Raw genomic sequence first — 16,129 nt, 5'->3', positions numbered from 1 at the left:
ACAAGAGGAAGATCTCCCTTGTGTCTGCAAAGGAACCCCCGCGCAGCAGAGGACGTGTGTAGTGCGGAGTAAATCGTGAGTGCAACTGCGGACGAAAAAAAGAGAAAATTAGGCCGCAGAATCCCGTCCACGGTAGAGACAGAATGCGAGGCGGGTCGCTGCCGCTGTGAAGAGTGATCCGTAAAGACAGAGAAGCAGCAAGGGACGGCGGAGGGAAACACGATGACCTTGTGCCGCCGGGCTTGAGTCTTCCGTGGAAGAAGAAAGTAACGGAAAAGAACAAACAAGGGCCTGTTAAAACCGAGACTTTGGACGAGCGTCGAAAGTCCGAAGCATGCAAGAAAAGCAGGAAAACCCAGCGCGACCGACGTTTCGACGCCCTCAAATTGACACGAGAGTCGGCCGACCTCCGTGTTGCATCAACTGCATTATCACGTACAATGCCGGTTTTTTTACCCTTGACATCTTGCACCTTTTCTCGTGCTCTTCGCCTATCCGGCACAACATAAGCTAGTCGAATGGAGCCGAAACTTCGTCAAAGTCTCTTAACAAGCTAGATGGGCGAGTAGGCAGCATTCAATGCTCACCGCGCTCCTAAGAACGCTCCCGCAGTCTTATCATTTCGGCTGTCTTTCCCTTCTCTCCATGTTCTTCTCCTCTCTCGCGGCTCTCAGTTGCCTGAGAACGCGCTCTTTGGCGAGATACTTTTCACAGTCGGTTCTTTAGCTTCAAATGCAAACCCGAAGCGCCACCGCGCTAGTCTCCCACGGGATTCTTTGCGCAAGCACGACGTTTGACGCTTAGGCAGAGCGATAAACCGTCTCACATTCCTCTGCAGTCTCAAAGAGCAACATGCAAATGACGGAATGCATGTCTGCTTCGCTGGAAACGAGGAAGCAGGAAGGGCGGGCGACGGCAATTGAACCAATAGGTACGGACGCCTCAGGCGACGCGGACACACTTGCTGAAACCGATCACGGCCGACAGAGCAAGCAGTTATCCCTATTATATCTCCAGCCCCGTATGCTTCCGGTGTATGCACACTTAACAGAGGCAGCCCTAGGCACATCGGCTCTGCTGCGGAAGAAAGGAGAAGACATTCTGTTTTCCGGCGTGCCGGCAGCACTCAAATTCCTTGTTAGATGTAAAAGGGACCGACTGACTCCTTTTCTCGGGCGCGAGTATCGTGTAGAAGAAAACGGTACCGTTCCCATTTAAGGCGATACGGCAGAAAGCAGCAGGTCACTCTCCGGCGTGTACATACACCCCGACAGACTACGTGGTCCCAGTTATTGTCCTTTGAAAAGAAAATATGGGACAGCCTTTTGGGTGAAGGAAAGAGAGGTAGCTTCTCTCTTCTAAAAAATGGAGTGTAAATCTCTCTCATGGCTGCCCTTTTCAACGCAGCACCCTGGGAAAGACGTAGGCGATCCTTTCCGTGACCGGCTTCCGCCGTGTGCGGTCCAGTGTGGCGCTTCGGCTTTGCACTCGCCCTGCTAGTGATTCCTTCATAAGTGCGTCGTTGTCCCTTTGCAGTGTACCGTAGCTCAAGACAACGCGCTGTAGCGGCCTCAGGAGCCGACGTCCGTTTATTTTTTTCTGCTTGTGAATTCTCTTTTGCCGATATTCGGTGTGAGGCTTCCCCTCGAGGGTATATACCGCGCCTCGTGCGCCCCTCCGCCCTCCGCTGTCTGCCTTGAAGCGCCCTTTTTGGGATGGGCAGGCCTCTTTGATAAGCTTTCGGTTCTTCTGCGTAAAGGAGATGCGGCCTGCATCTCTAACCCAGCTCAAACTTTAGTTTATCGGCGCTGAAGCAACGCACCCCTCCGTTTTTCGACTTTCGCTGCCGCTGCCTTTTCTCTGGCCTTTCTTCTTAGTTCTTCGCCCTGAGCCGATACTTTGCTCGGTTAGTCCCTCGGTCTTCATTTCTGATCTCCTTTTTTCACTGCCGTCGCTGTCTGCAGGCTTCACTGTGTCCCTACCGCCTATCGTCATGGACAGGTTCATTCGTGGAGAGGACGAGGGTGCCTCTAACAATATCACGGTTGAAATGATTGCCAGTGATTAGGATGAGCAGTCCCGTCCCAGCTGCGCGGTTGCTAAAGTCATCTGTTGCCGCGTCTTCTCGTCTTCAGCGTCTCTAAGCGTTTTCAGTCTCCGCCGCGAGCCAGGTTTCGTGTTTGCCGCGTTTCCTGCCCTATGCTCCCCGCTATTTCCGCACCCCAGTCTTCTGGTTGCTTCACAGCTATCTTTCGCTTCCGCGAGAAGCTACGCAGATTTTGCGCACCTTTCCTTGGCCTGCTTCGGCGCCATGGAGCCCAGAGCAGAGGCGAGGAACGAACGGCAGCGCACAGTCGAGAGAGCTGTGGAAGTCGACGGCGATGAGTTGCGGCCGCCTCGCGTCTCGTCGTCTGCCTTCCAGCAGCCTTCCGAGGAGGCGGAAAAACGCAACGAGAGTCAGGCCAACGAAAAAGATGCCGACGGTGAGAAGACTGCGGAGGATGACGGGGTCAACGGAAACGCAGCCGACGGCACCGGCGAGGCGACAGAAGCCGCGGACACAAAGGGGGAGTATGGTAGTTCCTCAGAGGTCGCCGGCGGAAGGCCGCCTCTGCCGGTTTTTGAGTGCACGAACCCGTGTGGGATATCTCCGCGCGAACGGACGGAAGCGCAGGATGAGGCGTCGCTCTCGGAGGCCGTCAAAGAGGAGACGGAGGACGGAGGGCCTGCGCCGACGCTCAGTCCAGTGCCACGCAACTGCGCCCCCGGCGGCGATGCGGCCGCCCTGCCCCGAAGAGAGGAAAGTGGAAGAAGAAAGGAGGAAGCTGAGGTCGCAGAGGGTGCGGCGGGAGCAGGCTCCTCTGTAGACGCTGGATCCGCTGACGAAGGAGAGACCGGCATGGCGGCTGGCGAGCGCCTCGAAACCCCTCTCGAGTCTGGAGAGCCCGCGAAACTCTGCGGCATTCTGGATCTGCTGTGCGAGGAAGGAATTGTCGGACGAACTGAGTAAGTGGGGGCCTGCTCACGCGCCTCGGCTGGGGCCTATCACACACGACGAAACGGCGCCCACGAGACGAGCGCGCGCCCTAGCCGCTTCGACTCTCTCCGGGGGCAAAGGAGCAAGAAATGTGAAACTCGAAGGCTCTACGTGGACGAGCATGCCTTCTCTCTCTCTCTGTTTCCTCTCGTTAGTCCGACCAGCACTCCCCTCGCATGCGACCCATCACTCTCTGCCGCTCCTTCGGGGCTTGCTGGGGGCTTTTCTGCGTCTTGGCTTGCCTTCTGGCCCGCTTTCTCTTCATTCAACTGTGGTGTTGTCCGCCTTGTAGCGTCAGCCTGCCTGTTGCGTTGAGCCTTCTCGAGTCGTTTCCCCTTTGCTCGCGCGCCGAAGGCCATCCGTCAGGCGCAGCGCCATCCCGCTGTGGCGTTTGCCGTTCGATTCGGTCTTCTCAGAACGGAGCTCTGCAAGCAGAAGATGTTCCAGCTTGACGTCGCGCTGCAGGCGGCGCTGACGAAGGAGCGCGCGGCAGTGTCCCAGATGGCCTGCCTCAAACGCGACGTCGAAGACCAGAGGAGCGAACTGGAGCGGCTGCTGCGAGAGTCGCGGGAGCACGAGATGGAAATGAAGAGACTGCAGGGCAAATTGAAGGACGTAGGCCTCTCCTTCCGCCCGCGTTGCCCTGGAGGCCCACGCGGCGCACTGAACAGCGGCGCAGGCGCTTCTGCGTGTCCGCCCTCCCCCCCCCCCGCCTGCGAATAGAACGCACTTATCTCAAAAGGTGTTTGTGTAGAATACATACACAGCTGACCATGAAGCAAGTAGCCCTGGATATCTACGTATAACAAACCCCCATTTCTAATATAATAGCCTGGGTCAGGTGCAAATGCAAGCGGGCTGTGACCGATACATCGCTTGCGTCGAGAAACGCACGGCAATCATGTTCAGACGTTCTCACCTTCCTGAAGGCGTCGCTCTCAAGCGTTTGTTCGACGTCCTCACGCCTGCATGCGCCACCTGCTGTATTCGGCGGAAAAAGCGAAGGGCTTTTATCGGAATCTCTGAAATGCGGCGCATTTGAATCTGCGAATGTGGATTGCGCTGCTTTTCCTGAATGTCTCTAGAAAGAAGCGGAACTCGAGAGCTCAGCGGATGCAGAGAAGCTTCTCAAGCTGCAGATTCGCGAGCTCAAGAAGGAGAAAAAGAGTCTCGAAGACGCCCTCGTCGGCCGGAGAGAGGAAATCCGACAAGCGTTTGGCGTCCTCACTGAGAACGCAGCCGCAGAAATCGAGTGCGCCAAAGTAGGCGCATACACCTATATACACATCCAGACCTCCATATATATCTGCACGCAGAAATGCGTGAAGGAAGATGCTTAGCCGGACAGAGTTATAAGCACCAACGTTTGCATGCGTACGGATTGGATAGTGGTACATGCTTGAGAATACAGCAGCGGGGACAGGAGTAGGGTACCTACTCCAGCAAAGCCACGACGGTGCGACCAAAATGTGTACTTACCTATGAATATTTATATTTATATATCTATATATACGGGAAGTATACTCTTCGCCATATCGTAACAAGACTCTTTTCTGCCGGCGCACTGCTGAGCCATGCGTTCGAGGAGAGTCTTAACCCAAGAAGAAGTCGCTGGAGCCTGGCGTGTAAAAAGCTCGCCTCTCTCTGAATCGGGAGCTTCGCTGTCTCCGTGTGTTCTTTTGTTTTTCTTCTAGAAAGAAATACATATGCGGCTGAAGATCAACAGTGAGCCAGCAGAGGGTGCCCTCCTCTCTTCACACTCTTGGGCACTTCTGAGTCGTTGGAGAACAGCACGCCCTCAGCTGCTGTTTCCCTAATCGAAACCGAAAGGCGCATCTTCCAACCTCTATCCAGAGAGCTGTTTTTCCACTTTTCGATGTAACTCTGAGGGCTGCCATGCAGTCTGTTGATCTCCCCTGGACACGCAGGGGCCCGTTACCTCAGCACTTGTGTATCATAGAAACCTATTGTTTGCACGCTTGAAAAGCGCGAAAATTAGGCAAATGCGAGAAGGACGCTTTTCTTGTAGCCGCGACGGGCGCGGCATGACAGGCTACAAGTAGATGCAGCGCGTGTGCCTGTTCGATTGCCTTCATCCGCTCGTCTCGAACTGCAGACAGACTGGCGGAGCAAAAGGCCGCGATGGAAGCGAAAGAAGGAGGCTTGAGAGAACAGCTGGCCGTAAGGCAGAAATAAATGCAGATTGAGAAGAGTCCAGATAACGAGCTGAATACCCGTTTTGTGATATGGCTCAACGCCCACGTAATTCAAGTTGGATGCCTCGCGTATTCAAACAGAAATCAAATCGAAGTTTGCACGTATTGCTGGCAAAGTCTACTACATGCAAATAGAAATGTCAAATACAAACGTCAACGAACACGGCAGAGTATTACTCCTGTGTGCAAATGTAGCAGTGTTTGCGGTGAGCTGAAAGCCGACAGCACGTCCGCATATATATATATATATATTTATGTATATAGTCTTGTATAGTTGAGGACGTGTGAGTAGGCATGTGCGCCGTATTCCACTTGAATATTATAAATATGCGCATGCAGATATGCTTTTAAGAACCCCCCGTCGTTCCGTCAAAGAACTCGGCTTGTGCTATCCAATAAAATTGTTTCTTAAGCGCATGCACAGATAATGTGACCCGCCCACTGAGACTCCACATTCCTGTGTTTTGAGAGGAAGCAAAGCCGCTTCTCTTGGTTTCTTGTGGGACCTTCCTAGAGACGTGTGCATTGCAAAGAGTGGGAAAGCATACGTCTGCAGAAGCTGTAGATTTGCTCATCTCGTTGCGCGGCGCACGCATGCTAAATCGAACGGAACTTCGCCTGGTAGCACGTATAGATACACATAATTCTGTACATATCTTTATCCTCGATATTGCGGGCGTATGAGCAGCCCGAAAGAGGCATTATTTCGTTCCGATAAAGTTCCCTCCTCTCTTGTTACATGGTTATATGCACGTTTGTATATGCAGACGTATTGACATATATATGTATAGACTGATGGATATATATAAATAAACAATTCAGGCCTGCGCTGACGGAATTGCAGAAGCTCGTACGCGTGTGGAAGTATCTCCTAACTGTTTTGAAACGGGCTTCAACGCGGCCGGCTCAGACTGTCCAGGTTTGTGGCTCGCGTTATTTTGTGTTTTGCTCCTGCCGGCCGCTATGGAGGAAGGCAGCAGCGCTTCAGGTGGAGGGCGTCAAGCGCGAACTGGAAATCGCTGCGCAGGACCCCGAGCGCTTCCGAATACAAGCTGAACAGTTTAACCAAGTGATGCAGGTCATGCAGTCCCAGTCCGCGAGTGTGGCGCAGGAGCTCGAGGCACTCGAGCAGAAGTCAGCCGGGGCGAACGAAAAACTCCAAGTAAGCTGCAAGGCACATGAATCCGACACAGGCGAGGCGGACGCGGCGCAGCGAACTCCAGAGAGCGCGACGACGTCTCCAGGTATAGGCCCTTCGAGCGCGTCTCGCTGTTCGCGCCGGCGAGAGCGGGTTGCAGGTAGCCTAGGCGCGGCCCGTATAAAGGCAGTGCGTTCCATGTGTCACAGTGCCTGTCGCTATGCCGTCGCTCCTGTCTCGGGCGCGCGTGGCGTCGCGTGCGTTCGCATGGAAAGGCTCTGGAGGCCAAGAAGGAGGAAGCGATGCTTCAGGTCACAGTCAAGCGAGACGAAGTGACTGCCGCAGAGCTAGCCGAGCGCGCCGTCATGGGCAAGACAGAAGCTGCCAAAGTGAGAGACACGCACTGCTGCAGAGGTGCGGAGGGCGTGGGTCTTTTCAGAGTCTGTGTCCGCACACGAATTCACCGGCAACTCACACTGGAAACTCACAAGGATGGGCGAACAACCTATGCGTACGTAGTAGACATAACATATATAGACATACACATGTATGCACGTATACAAATATATACATACGTAGATTTACACGTGCAAGTTACGCGGTCAAGGGGTGCGCTCGCAGCTGTATATACCAACATATATATACATATGTGTACACATACATACATATGTATGCACAAACAACTAAACCCTCTAACTGTAGCCTGCACGCTGCTGGTAGGTACCAGGAGACAGGCAGAGTGGCTCGGACTCCGCCACCGTGCGCAGATACACCTGTGCGTTATTTGCTGGCCGTTAGATGGCGTATCTGCAAGGAGTGGAATCGAAGCGCGCAGCTGAAATTCAGCTGAAGGCGCACTCGACGGAACTGAAAAGGATTCTCGACCTCACAAGCCGAACCCGGAGCCGCTTTGACCGAGCCAAAGTGTAAGCCTGGAAGAAAGGAGTGACTGCGGAGCTCGAAAGAGTGCCGCCTGAAGAGGCCCCCAGGGTCTGCAGAGTCGCGCCAAAGCCACGCAGTGCACGCAGAAGCGAAGCCTTCTGAAATCGAAGACATGCAACGGCATACACGGATCCTGCACTCGCCAGATCTCCCGAAGTGCAAGCACGCGTCCTCCAACTTTCTGTAGATGAAGCCAGCGAGGCCGGCGGCTGAGGCGTAAGACCCTTGGGGCGTCGGTGTTGCGAGGGTCTCGCTCGCGGCTTTTACTGCGCGCAATCCTCATTAGCCACTGCGAAGGGCTCCCGCGTGTGTCGATGCGCTTCCGGTGACGGCCTCGGTCTTCGCAGCGACTTCAAGAAGGCGGTTTCGACTCGAGACGCGATTTGTGCTCAGCTCCCCGAGTTGAAGAGCGTCAAGGTGCGTGTGAGCGCGAAGGCAGCTTTCGAGCGGGAACACGCGCATCCCGCTTCTATACGTAGACGCCGGCTAGTGTTTAGGGTTTAGAGCTCGTCTGCGTGCTGTTAAGGGAGGCTCAGTCGCGCGGGAATGCCTTTATCCGAGAATGAGGAAGCTCGTTCTCGACGTCCCCCTTCTCGGTCGGCGCGGTCAATCCACGACTCCGCCTCTGTGTGACGGAGCCGGAGCTTATCAGGCAACGGCAGAGCGAGCGCAGAGTCGTTTTCGGCGCTACTGGGCTAGGCTTCCTGTCTTCAGTTTGACGGGGAGATGGAGGGAAAGAAGTTGGGGAAAGGAACCTCGAGTCCTTTGGTGCGTGGACGTTACGTTTTCAACTTGATGCAGGCGGATCGCCTGAAGGAGAAGAAGCGCCTGGAGATCGAGATCGACAGGGCCAGAGAGACGGTAGGTAAACGGCGGGGTATCTCCTTTGTCGTTGAGATTCTGACGATCCCAGGCAAGACTCTCTCAGCTTTGAGCACGCCCCGCGTCTGGACTCCATTCCCCACTGGCGCCCGCCGCTGCTGTCTGCGGCATCCAGCGAGGCCCCCTTATTCGGGAGTGTCGATGGATTGACATCACGGTGCACCAAATCCGTTGCGCAGGCGAAGGTACTCCGGCAAGAAACGGATGCGTTTTCGAAAAATCTTGTTGAACATGTGAGTGGGAGAGAAGCCAGACCGACAGAGAGCCGCTCGCTTTCGCACTAGGGCAGGCTCGCAGTCTCCTATGCACTCGGCAGTCAGAAGAGCAGAAGACAAGAAGCCAGGCGAATTTCACCCGGTCTACGCGCTGGATATTTCAGCCAAGGACCTTATTAGTCGCTCAGCCTGATACTCGCTTCTGGATTGCTGTCGCTGCCTCCTAGCATTCCTTAAGCCTCGTCTTCCCCATACGCGGCGGCATGGCGGCATGGAAACTGACAGTCACGTTCACAGTCTTGCCCTCGTCGCTGGCGGCCATTTCATCTCGGTAAAGAGTGTTTAAAACATAATATCGCGGATCTGCAGCGGCGCCGCCGCGCGGGTACGAGTCCGCATGTCTCTATGTTACAGTATCGTCGCGTCCGTCGCCCGCTGCTCTGCAGGAGAGCGACACAAAGGAGCGAAGCGAAGAAGTCGAGATGGCGGTGAGTCCACGGTTCTGCAAGGGGCCTGCGAGCTCTTTTTTCTCATTGAGGGTGCGATCGAGAGGCTCTCGGGGGAGATCGCTCCAGGCACGTTGCGCTCGAAGTCCCCCTCCTGCGCAGTCGAGGCGGCGCATCGCGCAGCGCCTCTGCCTCCTCCAACGCACGCCGCCACGGTGCCGCATTTCCGCCGCCCGCCTGCATGATGCCGAGCCGCCTGTCTGCACGGGGTTGCGCCACGCCTGCCGCGTCTGTCGTTTGCGGTTTCTTATTTAGTTCAGAAAGCTGCTTGAGCTGGAGAAAGAGGCGAGCGCGACGCGCGGAGACGTGGACACCTGGGCGCAGCACGTCAAGGCGCTCGCGGCGCAGAAAGAGACACTCCTGCGGGAAGTCGCCGCGGCGCATCAGAGAGTCACGGAGACGCAGCAGACGCTGCAGATCAAGGTGCGTTCCCCATCGACGCCCGCACGAGGCATACAGAAAAACGCTGCGCCACGCGTGCGACAGAGTTGCATTTTTTGCGAGTCGCTCTCCTTGCATGCGCGGGCACGCCACGCTTAGCGAGAAGAGGAGCGCCATCTGCAGAAGCAGAAGCGAGAGTTGAGCAAGTCGGCAGCGGAGTTTCAGAGGCTAACCGAGCTGATTCGCCTCGAGTGCAACAACTACGTCACGCTCAAGCAGAACTCCGATCAGCAAGTCGCAGAAATGCTTGAAAGATACAAAGTGCTTTCCAACGAAGTCGGCATTCTGCGGCTTCAAGTAGAAGCCAAAACGAAAGCGATCGAGGTGAGACTCCAGCATTCACAATAATAGAAAGCGTGTCTAGCGGAGGTCTTCCCGACAAGATTTGTCTTCGCCAATTCCAGTCAGAGGCCATGGTCTTTTGTATGCGTATCTCTAGGGCGAGCTCGTGCATCTATCTCGGTTACAGGGGTCAACATGTATCATCGGGTGCGGCACATAAGGATAGAAACACTCCAGATTAAGTCAGTTCAAGGCAGCGAACTACGCGACCCGTCGTTGTCCTCGAGCAACAGCGCGTGGCTCTCTGTTTTTGAAAGAATGGCGCGACGATTATTGGTGGCGAGACGGGAAGAAGCATGGTGCATCTGTCTGCCACAAGAAACAAACGGAGTGTGAATCAGAGGGCGTGCGGAATCCGTTTGAGGGGGAGGGCGCCTGGCTCTGCAAGACGCGTCCCTGCGGAGGGTCCGCGCCCGAAGAAAGAGATTGTTTGTGGGAGATGTCTCTTCGCGTCATTGCTGCCTCAGCGCCGCTCCCTGCAGACGCAGAAGGAAGTCGAACAGAGATGCTGGCTGCGACTTGAGCAGTCTCGACTCATTCAGAAGGTCAAAGAGGAAAGCCGTAGGCCCTTCGAACTGAAAAACGTGGAAAGTAAAAGAGTTTATTCACCCTGGAAAGCCGCCAAAAGTGAAGCGATCTTTACCAGCCGCCACTCATAGGACGGCTCGCTGTATGGCCGCGTGCATCTGTGCCTTTACATCTGTTTGTATGTATGTGACGACTTCGACCTATACGCGGGTGCGCGTGTAGATCAGCGAGCTGCTTGGAAAAAGAGCTTGTCTGGGGTTTTCAGTATGTTTTACTATATTTTTCTATTGTGCGCACCTCGGGATACGGGGGCTTGCCGCAATGACCGAAAATTGTTCTCTTTTTGATGCGCTGTAGCGTGAAGTTGATCATGAGCGACCCGTGCTCGGTTGGCTTCTCGGCAGGCCTCATGGAGGAGAACGTGATAGAAATCGATCGGTTGAACAACGTGATTAACACCATAGAAAAGGAAATGCTGGAAACCAAGCGCGCCTACCAGACTGCTGTGGAGTCGCGCAACTTCACCGGCGTGCAGCTCATCGACAGGCATGCAAAAAAAATCAAATAAAAAATTTGATTGCTTCACAGGGACGCGCCACAAATGCGAAATACAGGACATAATAGGCTCGTATCCCATTGCAGATGCATACACCTGTTCACACACTTCCCTCCGTCTCCCTGTACATCTATCTCGATCTAGGAATATACATATATATGTGTATATCTCTATTAAGATGTAGGTCTCTATCACCACGGCTACACTTATAGCGATATATATATATATATATATATGACTATGTTTTGTGCCTTTCCGCGAACAAGATATCAGGTCTTTCGTGCGTTGCATGGACTATAAAAGCAGCCAGCTATGCGAAGAGTCTCCATCTCTACGTCCCGAGGTGCAGATGTCTTCGCACGCTGGCTGGGCGGTCGCCTGTTCATCTGCCAAATGAGCTCCGTTGGCTCGTCTCGGCGCGCTGCAGGAACGACGAGCTCTGCATCCTTTGGGAGAAATCCAACGTGCTGGGTACGGGTTCACACGCAGGGGGATGCGTCGATGAACGCGGGTTCGGCAGTAGCCCAGATCGCCTCACAAAATGCTCTGTGGAGGACTTGATTCCCACGGCAAGCAGGGGAAGGAAAGTTCAGACGTTCCGTCCGTATAGCGCGACGGTTCATAGTCCTCGCGGCTCGCCGCCTGCGGTCTGGAGCCACTCAGAGGTGCTGCAGCATTATGAGTCTAAATTAGTTGTTAAGAACAGTAAAACTTTAGCGACTCTACTGTCTCTGTTTACTTGTCTGGACTCGTGTAAGAGCTGCGCAACACAGATCGACACGCATAGCCGGGACTTGCAGAGCTACAGAGGCTGCAGCGATCGTGGAGACTGTCTAAGGGCGCATGCACAGACTCGTAGTCGCAGAGCACTGCGCGGAGCACACAGTCGAAGGAAGCATGCATATGCAGGCAACAGATCGTCATGGCCTGCCGTTTCTAGCTGCGCGATGCCTCGGTGGAGTCATGGGCGCTCACTGGCGCCCGGGCTTGTCGGGTGGCGTCTGCAGAGAGCACAGAGAAGAAGAGCCGACTCGCCTTGTTTGACAAAGAGAAGGTAAGATGAGACAACATGAACTTTGAGTTGATCGACGACCGAAGCGGCATCTTCAAGAACGATTTCTTCTGCTTTTCCTCTCGCAGCGCGCAGCTTTCTTCTACCGGCCTCACTCGATTCGATATAGTCTGTTTCTCTGTCGGCATGCCGTCATCGCCTGCGGTCTGCTCTTGTCCGCAGGATGTGAATACGGTGCGTCTTCAATTGCAAGAGGTTCGACGACAGCTAATCGTGAAAAAGAAGAAGGGGGAAGGAATATCCGCCCTGGCGGCTGAGGTGGAACAGCTGAAGAAGGAACTCCACGAGGAAAAGATGCTGGGAGAGAGCATAAGCTTCAAGCTAGGTGAGCGGCCCGTGGGGGGGTGGGGGCACAGGCGTAAGAAGAGAGAACATTGGCGAGGATCCCATTGTAACTCCTCGGTGGAGATCGCTGAATCGTCGGCCTCCGCTAGACCCCTCTATCTCAACGCCTGCACCTACCTACACGTATATGACTATATAGGGAGATAAATAGATAGATAGATAGATAGATAGATAGATAGATAGATAGATAGATAGATAGATAGATAGATAGATAGATAGATAGATAGATACGGGGCACGGCTAGATATTTTTATCTCCATATATCCTTGTGCTTGTGCCTTGAGGATCCACACGTGGCGCCGGTGTCGAGGACACGATGGCAGGCGTCTGGGCGCGTAAGGACTTTGGGATACTCTCGGCCGCGACTGGAACACCATTTTCTCGGGCGTAGACTCATCGAGGTCCCAAGCGGCGTGTGACAGAGACGCTAGGCGGCAGAAACTCCAGGAGGGGGGCCTTCAGAAAGATTCTGGCAGCGTGGCGCATACTTCTTCACACTCAACACCGTCTCGGCGTGCAGAGTCGAGGTCCAGGTGGCTGGCTTTGTGGATTCGGATCCTCAGCATCTCTGCGCGTCACTGGCCGTTCGTGCCGCATGCAGTTCCTTTTTTTGCGGCCGCACTCGGTATGCTCTCCCTGCAGAGAATCCTACGGAGGGGCGACAGTGGCAAGAGCTCAGTGGGTGAGTCACACGCCTGGAAGAGCGCTTGTAGATGCGTAGGGCAGCACGCCCACGTCTATCAGCGTCTTCTGGTGATTCACCTGCCCGCGGGGCCTGACTATGCGTGGGCTGGGACTACGGGGGGGGAGGGCTTCTGCTGGAGATGCACTCTCGCGTGTGTGAAACTGACGAGTTTGCACGCAGAGAAGATCCCGACATGGAGGCGCTGGACGCCAAGTACCGCCTCCTCGTGAAGCGGTTCAGAGGCCGGCAAATCGAACTCCTGGATCAGGACTTGCGTCTCGAGGATCTCACCGAGCTGACCGGTGAGCACAAGGGCAGGCCTAAGATTCGCATGCTTGATTGACATTTGTTCGCGAACATACACTCATCCAGGAGATATTTAGCTGTCGAAGACTCGGTTGTGAGGGAAGTCAACACGTCAGCTTTTGATTCGCTTTCTTTTCGCGCCTCAACCAGCACAACTGCTAGACAGTCTTTGTTGCGCTAGACTGCGTCACTTTGTTTTAGGGTTGCGACTCTTCCATCGAGCTGCCCAACTAAGACTATTCTTCATTTCTCGCCCCTGGGGCCCGTGGCTAGCGCGCGGCCCTGTGCTCCTCCTTTGCCGCTTGAGCATCGCAGGAGTGCACTCAGCTTTCCCGAATCTTCAATTTCAGTTCTAAACTTCGAGGGAGTTGCTGCGGGCTGCAGCCACGCGCTGGAGCGCATGCGAGCTCCCCGAAGCCAGAGTTGTGTCGCCCTGGCATTCGTTGCCTGCTCAGAGAAACAAAAAGCGAGAGCGGAGAGAGAGCGTGACGCTGCGCTCCACGTCCGTAACGAGATTCTAAGGCTCCACGGAAAATTGCTTGAGATGAACCGCCGCATGAAGGTGACGCTTTCTGAGTTGACATTGTATAAGGTGAGGAAGCATGAAATTCTTTCGCGGGATTCCAGTAATATGCCGCACGTCCTTCCAAAGCTTTGGGGTTGTTTTGTGTCACATGAAACAAAATGGCCGACATCCGACTCTCAAGAATGAGCTGACGCCGGGGATTGAGCTCGCACACGACTGGATGCCGATGCCTGGTATGCATGGAAAAATACTTGACTTTTCTATGGTTTAACCGCTACTGCTGGGACTGTATAAGAAAAGGCCTGATAGCACGGTAGTGCTATCAGGCCTTTTTTTCCAACTAGATTTCATGGAAAACCTATATTTCGCATGCTTGATTGACATTTTAGCTGCTAATATACAAGCATCATCAAATCGTGTGCGCCAATAAACCACATATTCTCGTAGCATGTGCAAGCCTGTGCGCCTCTGTACACACCGCAGCATCGGTCGCGGGGTAGGAATCTCTAGGATGTTCGCACTCTGAGAGTAGCCGCGGTGGCGCGTGTGCGTGACAACGCTCTCAGGACTATCTGCCGAAGCTGAAAGAGCTCCAAAACGCAACAGCGCGGCGTGTAGATGAAGCCCGGAGAAATGTGTATTTTGGGCGTCCTGCGACTCCAAATGCTGAAGAAGAACTGTACGCCTTGATTGAGAAGGAAGTCGAGCGCGATCGGACTCTTGTTGCGGCCAAGCGACGCGCACTGGAAGACATGCGGGAACAAACAGCCTTCCGGTAAGGCTGCTGCTGCCAGCGGAGGTTTTTCATGAGCCCATAACTGCAGACCGTACGACAGATACCTGCATTCCCTCTTTGCCGTCAATCCAGCCAGCAGAACGCCGCGGGCTCGCACACCTCGCTGTGCACCTGCCTCTGCGTGGCTGCGTGGGAGCCAGAACTTCACAGGGTTTAGGGTTTGGGGCTCTCCGGCAGCCAGCCCCGAGAATCTGCCGGAATGAGAGCAGCCGCGCGTGTGTTGGACGGGCGAGCGTGGGCGGGGTACCCTGGGCTCTTTTCATCCCTCGCGTGCACGAGCAGCCGCAGAAATGAGAGCGGGTCATGGTCCAGACGCAGCTGGCTTCACACGCGAGCCTCAAAGGAGGTTGGAGGAAGCGGCGCGAGACTTCGCTGCTTGCCCAGCTATGGCGCGCAACGTTGTGTTTACCGCCCCGGCCGGCGACACGTGCCAATAGAAACACGGCACGCGATCGCCGTGTGCTAGTTGATGTTTTTCAGAACCACGGCGGAGCGGCGCCCCTCCCAGTACATCCCCGACAGCAACTCCATCGGACTCCCCGTCGCCTACGGAGCCAACGCTCCTTTCAAACCCCAGCCCCCGTCGTCGAATCTGCGTCACTACGTCACCGCCCCGCGCGATCAATCTCCCCGTCGTGGTGTAGCGCCTTCAGAGAACCCCCCTTGAGCAGGCCAACACACAGCCGCTTGACCGAGTGCTTGGCCCCGGCGTCCGGCGCGTGCTGCCCTGTGGCGGAAGTGGAGTTTCGCCTTCGCCTTGCCACGGTACGGCAACGCCTGTGCTCACCGAAGCCACTATAAAACCCGGTCTTCAAATGCTGATAGTGTGAGTGGCAGGGATTGCCGAGTATTGCGAGCTGCATCCTGTTCGCGGATGTCCGATTTTGTTACAACGGAAGCCACGTGGAAGTGCTCCGAAGATCCGTGGCGGATTCGGCGGCGCACTTCTGCTGATTCATGGTTTGGAGGTCCCTGATCTGTGGGCGACGAAAGGAAGAGAATGAACGGTTGATGCATGCGTGTGTGTACGGGGCTGCCGTCCGCGGCCTTCACTTATTTGTATACGTTTCCGGAAGAGCGGGCTGTCCTTGCGGTTGGATGCGCATGGCGCTAGCATGTGCAAGCATCTGTATGTTACAGCTGCGATCTCTTCTTCTTTTCGTCAGCCTCGGGAGCTGAAGGAGAGGCTCGCACAGGGGCGCCGATGCCGCACGTGCGCCTCCCTCACCCTCTGTTTGCATCGTTGTGCTCCACCGCAGTATCCCCCGGGCTGTGTATCGTCTTCCGTGGCTGGCGACCCACGATTCTGACTAACTCTGTGACTCGTGCTTTCATATTCGCTTCGTGACTTGCATGCCCGCTCCTCTACGGCTGCTTTCGGCGATATCTCTGTCGCAGACGGCGTGCGTCTTGTTGGGCAGTGCGCGGTTCCCAAATCAGCGACCGACTGCGGAAGTAGAGCGCCAGAGCTGCGTTTGCTCCCTTTCACTCACGCTACACAGATAGCACACTGCCCGATCGGCAGTCGCGCCACTGCACCGCGTTCCTTTCCTCCCTAGGCAGTGAAGCTCACAATGAATTTCTCAATCGCAAGCC

At 55.1% G+C, this 16,129-nt stretch overlaps 2 protein-coding genes across 2 annotated transcripts; both read left to right on the top strand.

Moving 5' to 3' along the window:
* Positions 1–2,311: 2,311 nt before the first annotated feature.
* BESB_046310 (uncharacterized protein) lies at positions 2,312–10,815 on the top strand (the record flags this gene model as incomplete). Its single annotated transcript, XM_029363082.1, has 13 exons — positions 2,312–3,006; positions 3,454–3,652; positions 4,123–4,299; positions 6,227–6,415; positions 6,667–6,780; positions 7,190–7,317; positions 7,681–7,750; positions 8,048–8,198; positions 8,800–8,918; positions 9,192–9,359; positions 9,555–9,701; positions 10,187–10,280; positions 10,652–10,815. 13 exons carry the CDS (start codon positions 2,312–2,314, stop codon positions 10,813–10,815), a joined length of 2,415 nt encoding a protein of 804 aa, XP_029220448.1.
* A 300-nt stretch (positions 10,816–11,115) lies between these two features.
* BESB_046300 (uncharacterized protein) lies at positions 11,116–15,200 on the top strand (the record flags this gene model as incomplete). The annotated part of the gene is made up of 8 exons (XM_029363081.1): positions 11,116–11,146; positions 11,811–11,857; positions 12,038–12,200; positions 12,863–12,902; positions 13,086–13,207; positions 13,667–13,803; positions 14,304–14,512; positions 15,014–15,200. 8 exons carry the CDS (start codon positions 11,116–11,118, stop codon positions 15,198–15,200), a joined length of 936 nt encoding a protein of 311 aa, XP_029220447.1.
* Between the last annotated feature and the right edge of the window lie 929 nt (positions 15,201–16,129).

This window comes from Besnoitia besnoiti, chromosome III (genome assembly GCF_002563875.1).
Source record: "Besnoitia besnoiti strain Bb-Ger1 chromosome III, whole genome shotgun sequence".
In the NCBI taxonomy this organism is placed as follows: Eukaryota; Apicomplexa; class Conoidasida; order Eucoccidiorida; family Sarcocystidae; genus Besnoitia; species Besnoitia besnoiti.
Note: the sequence above shows the minus strand (reverse complement) of the source record. Positions and strands in the feature narration are given on the sequence as shown.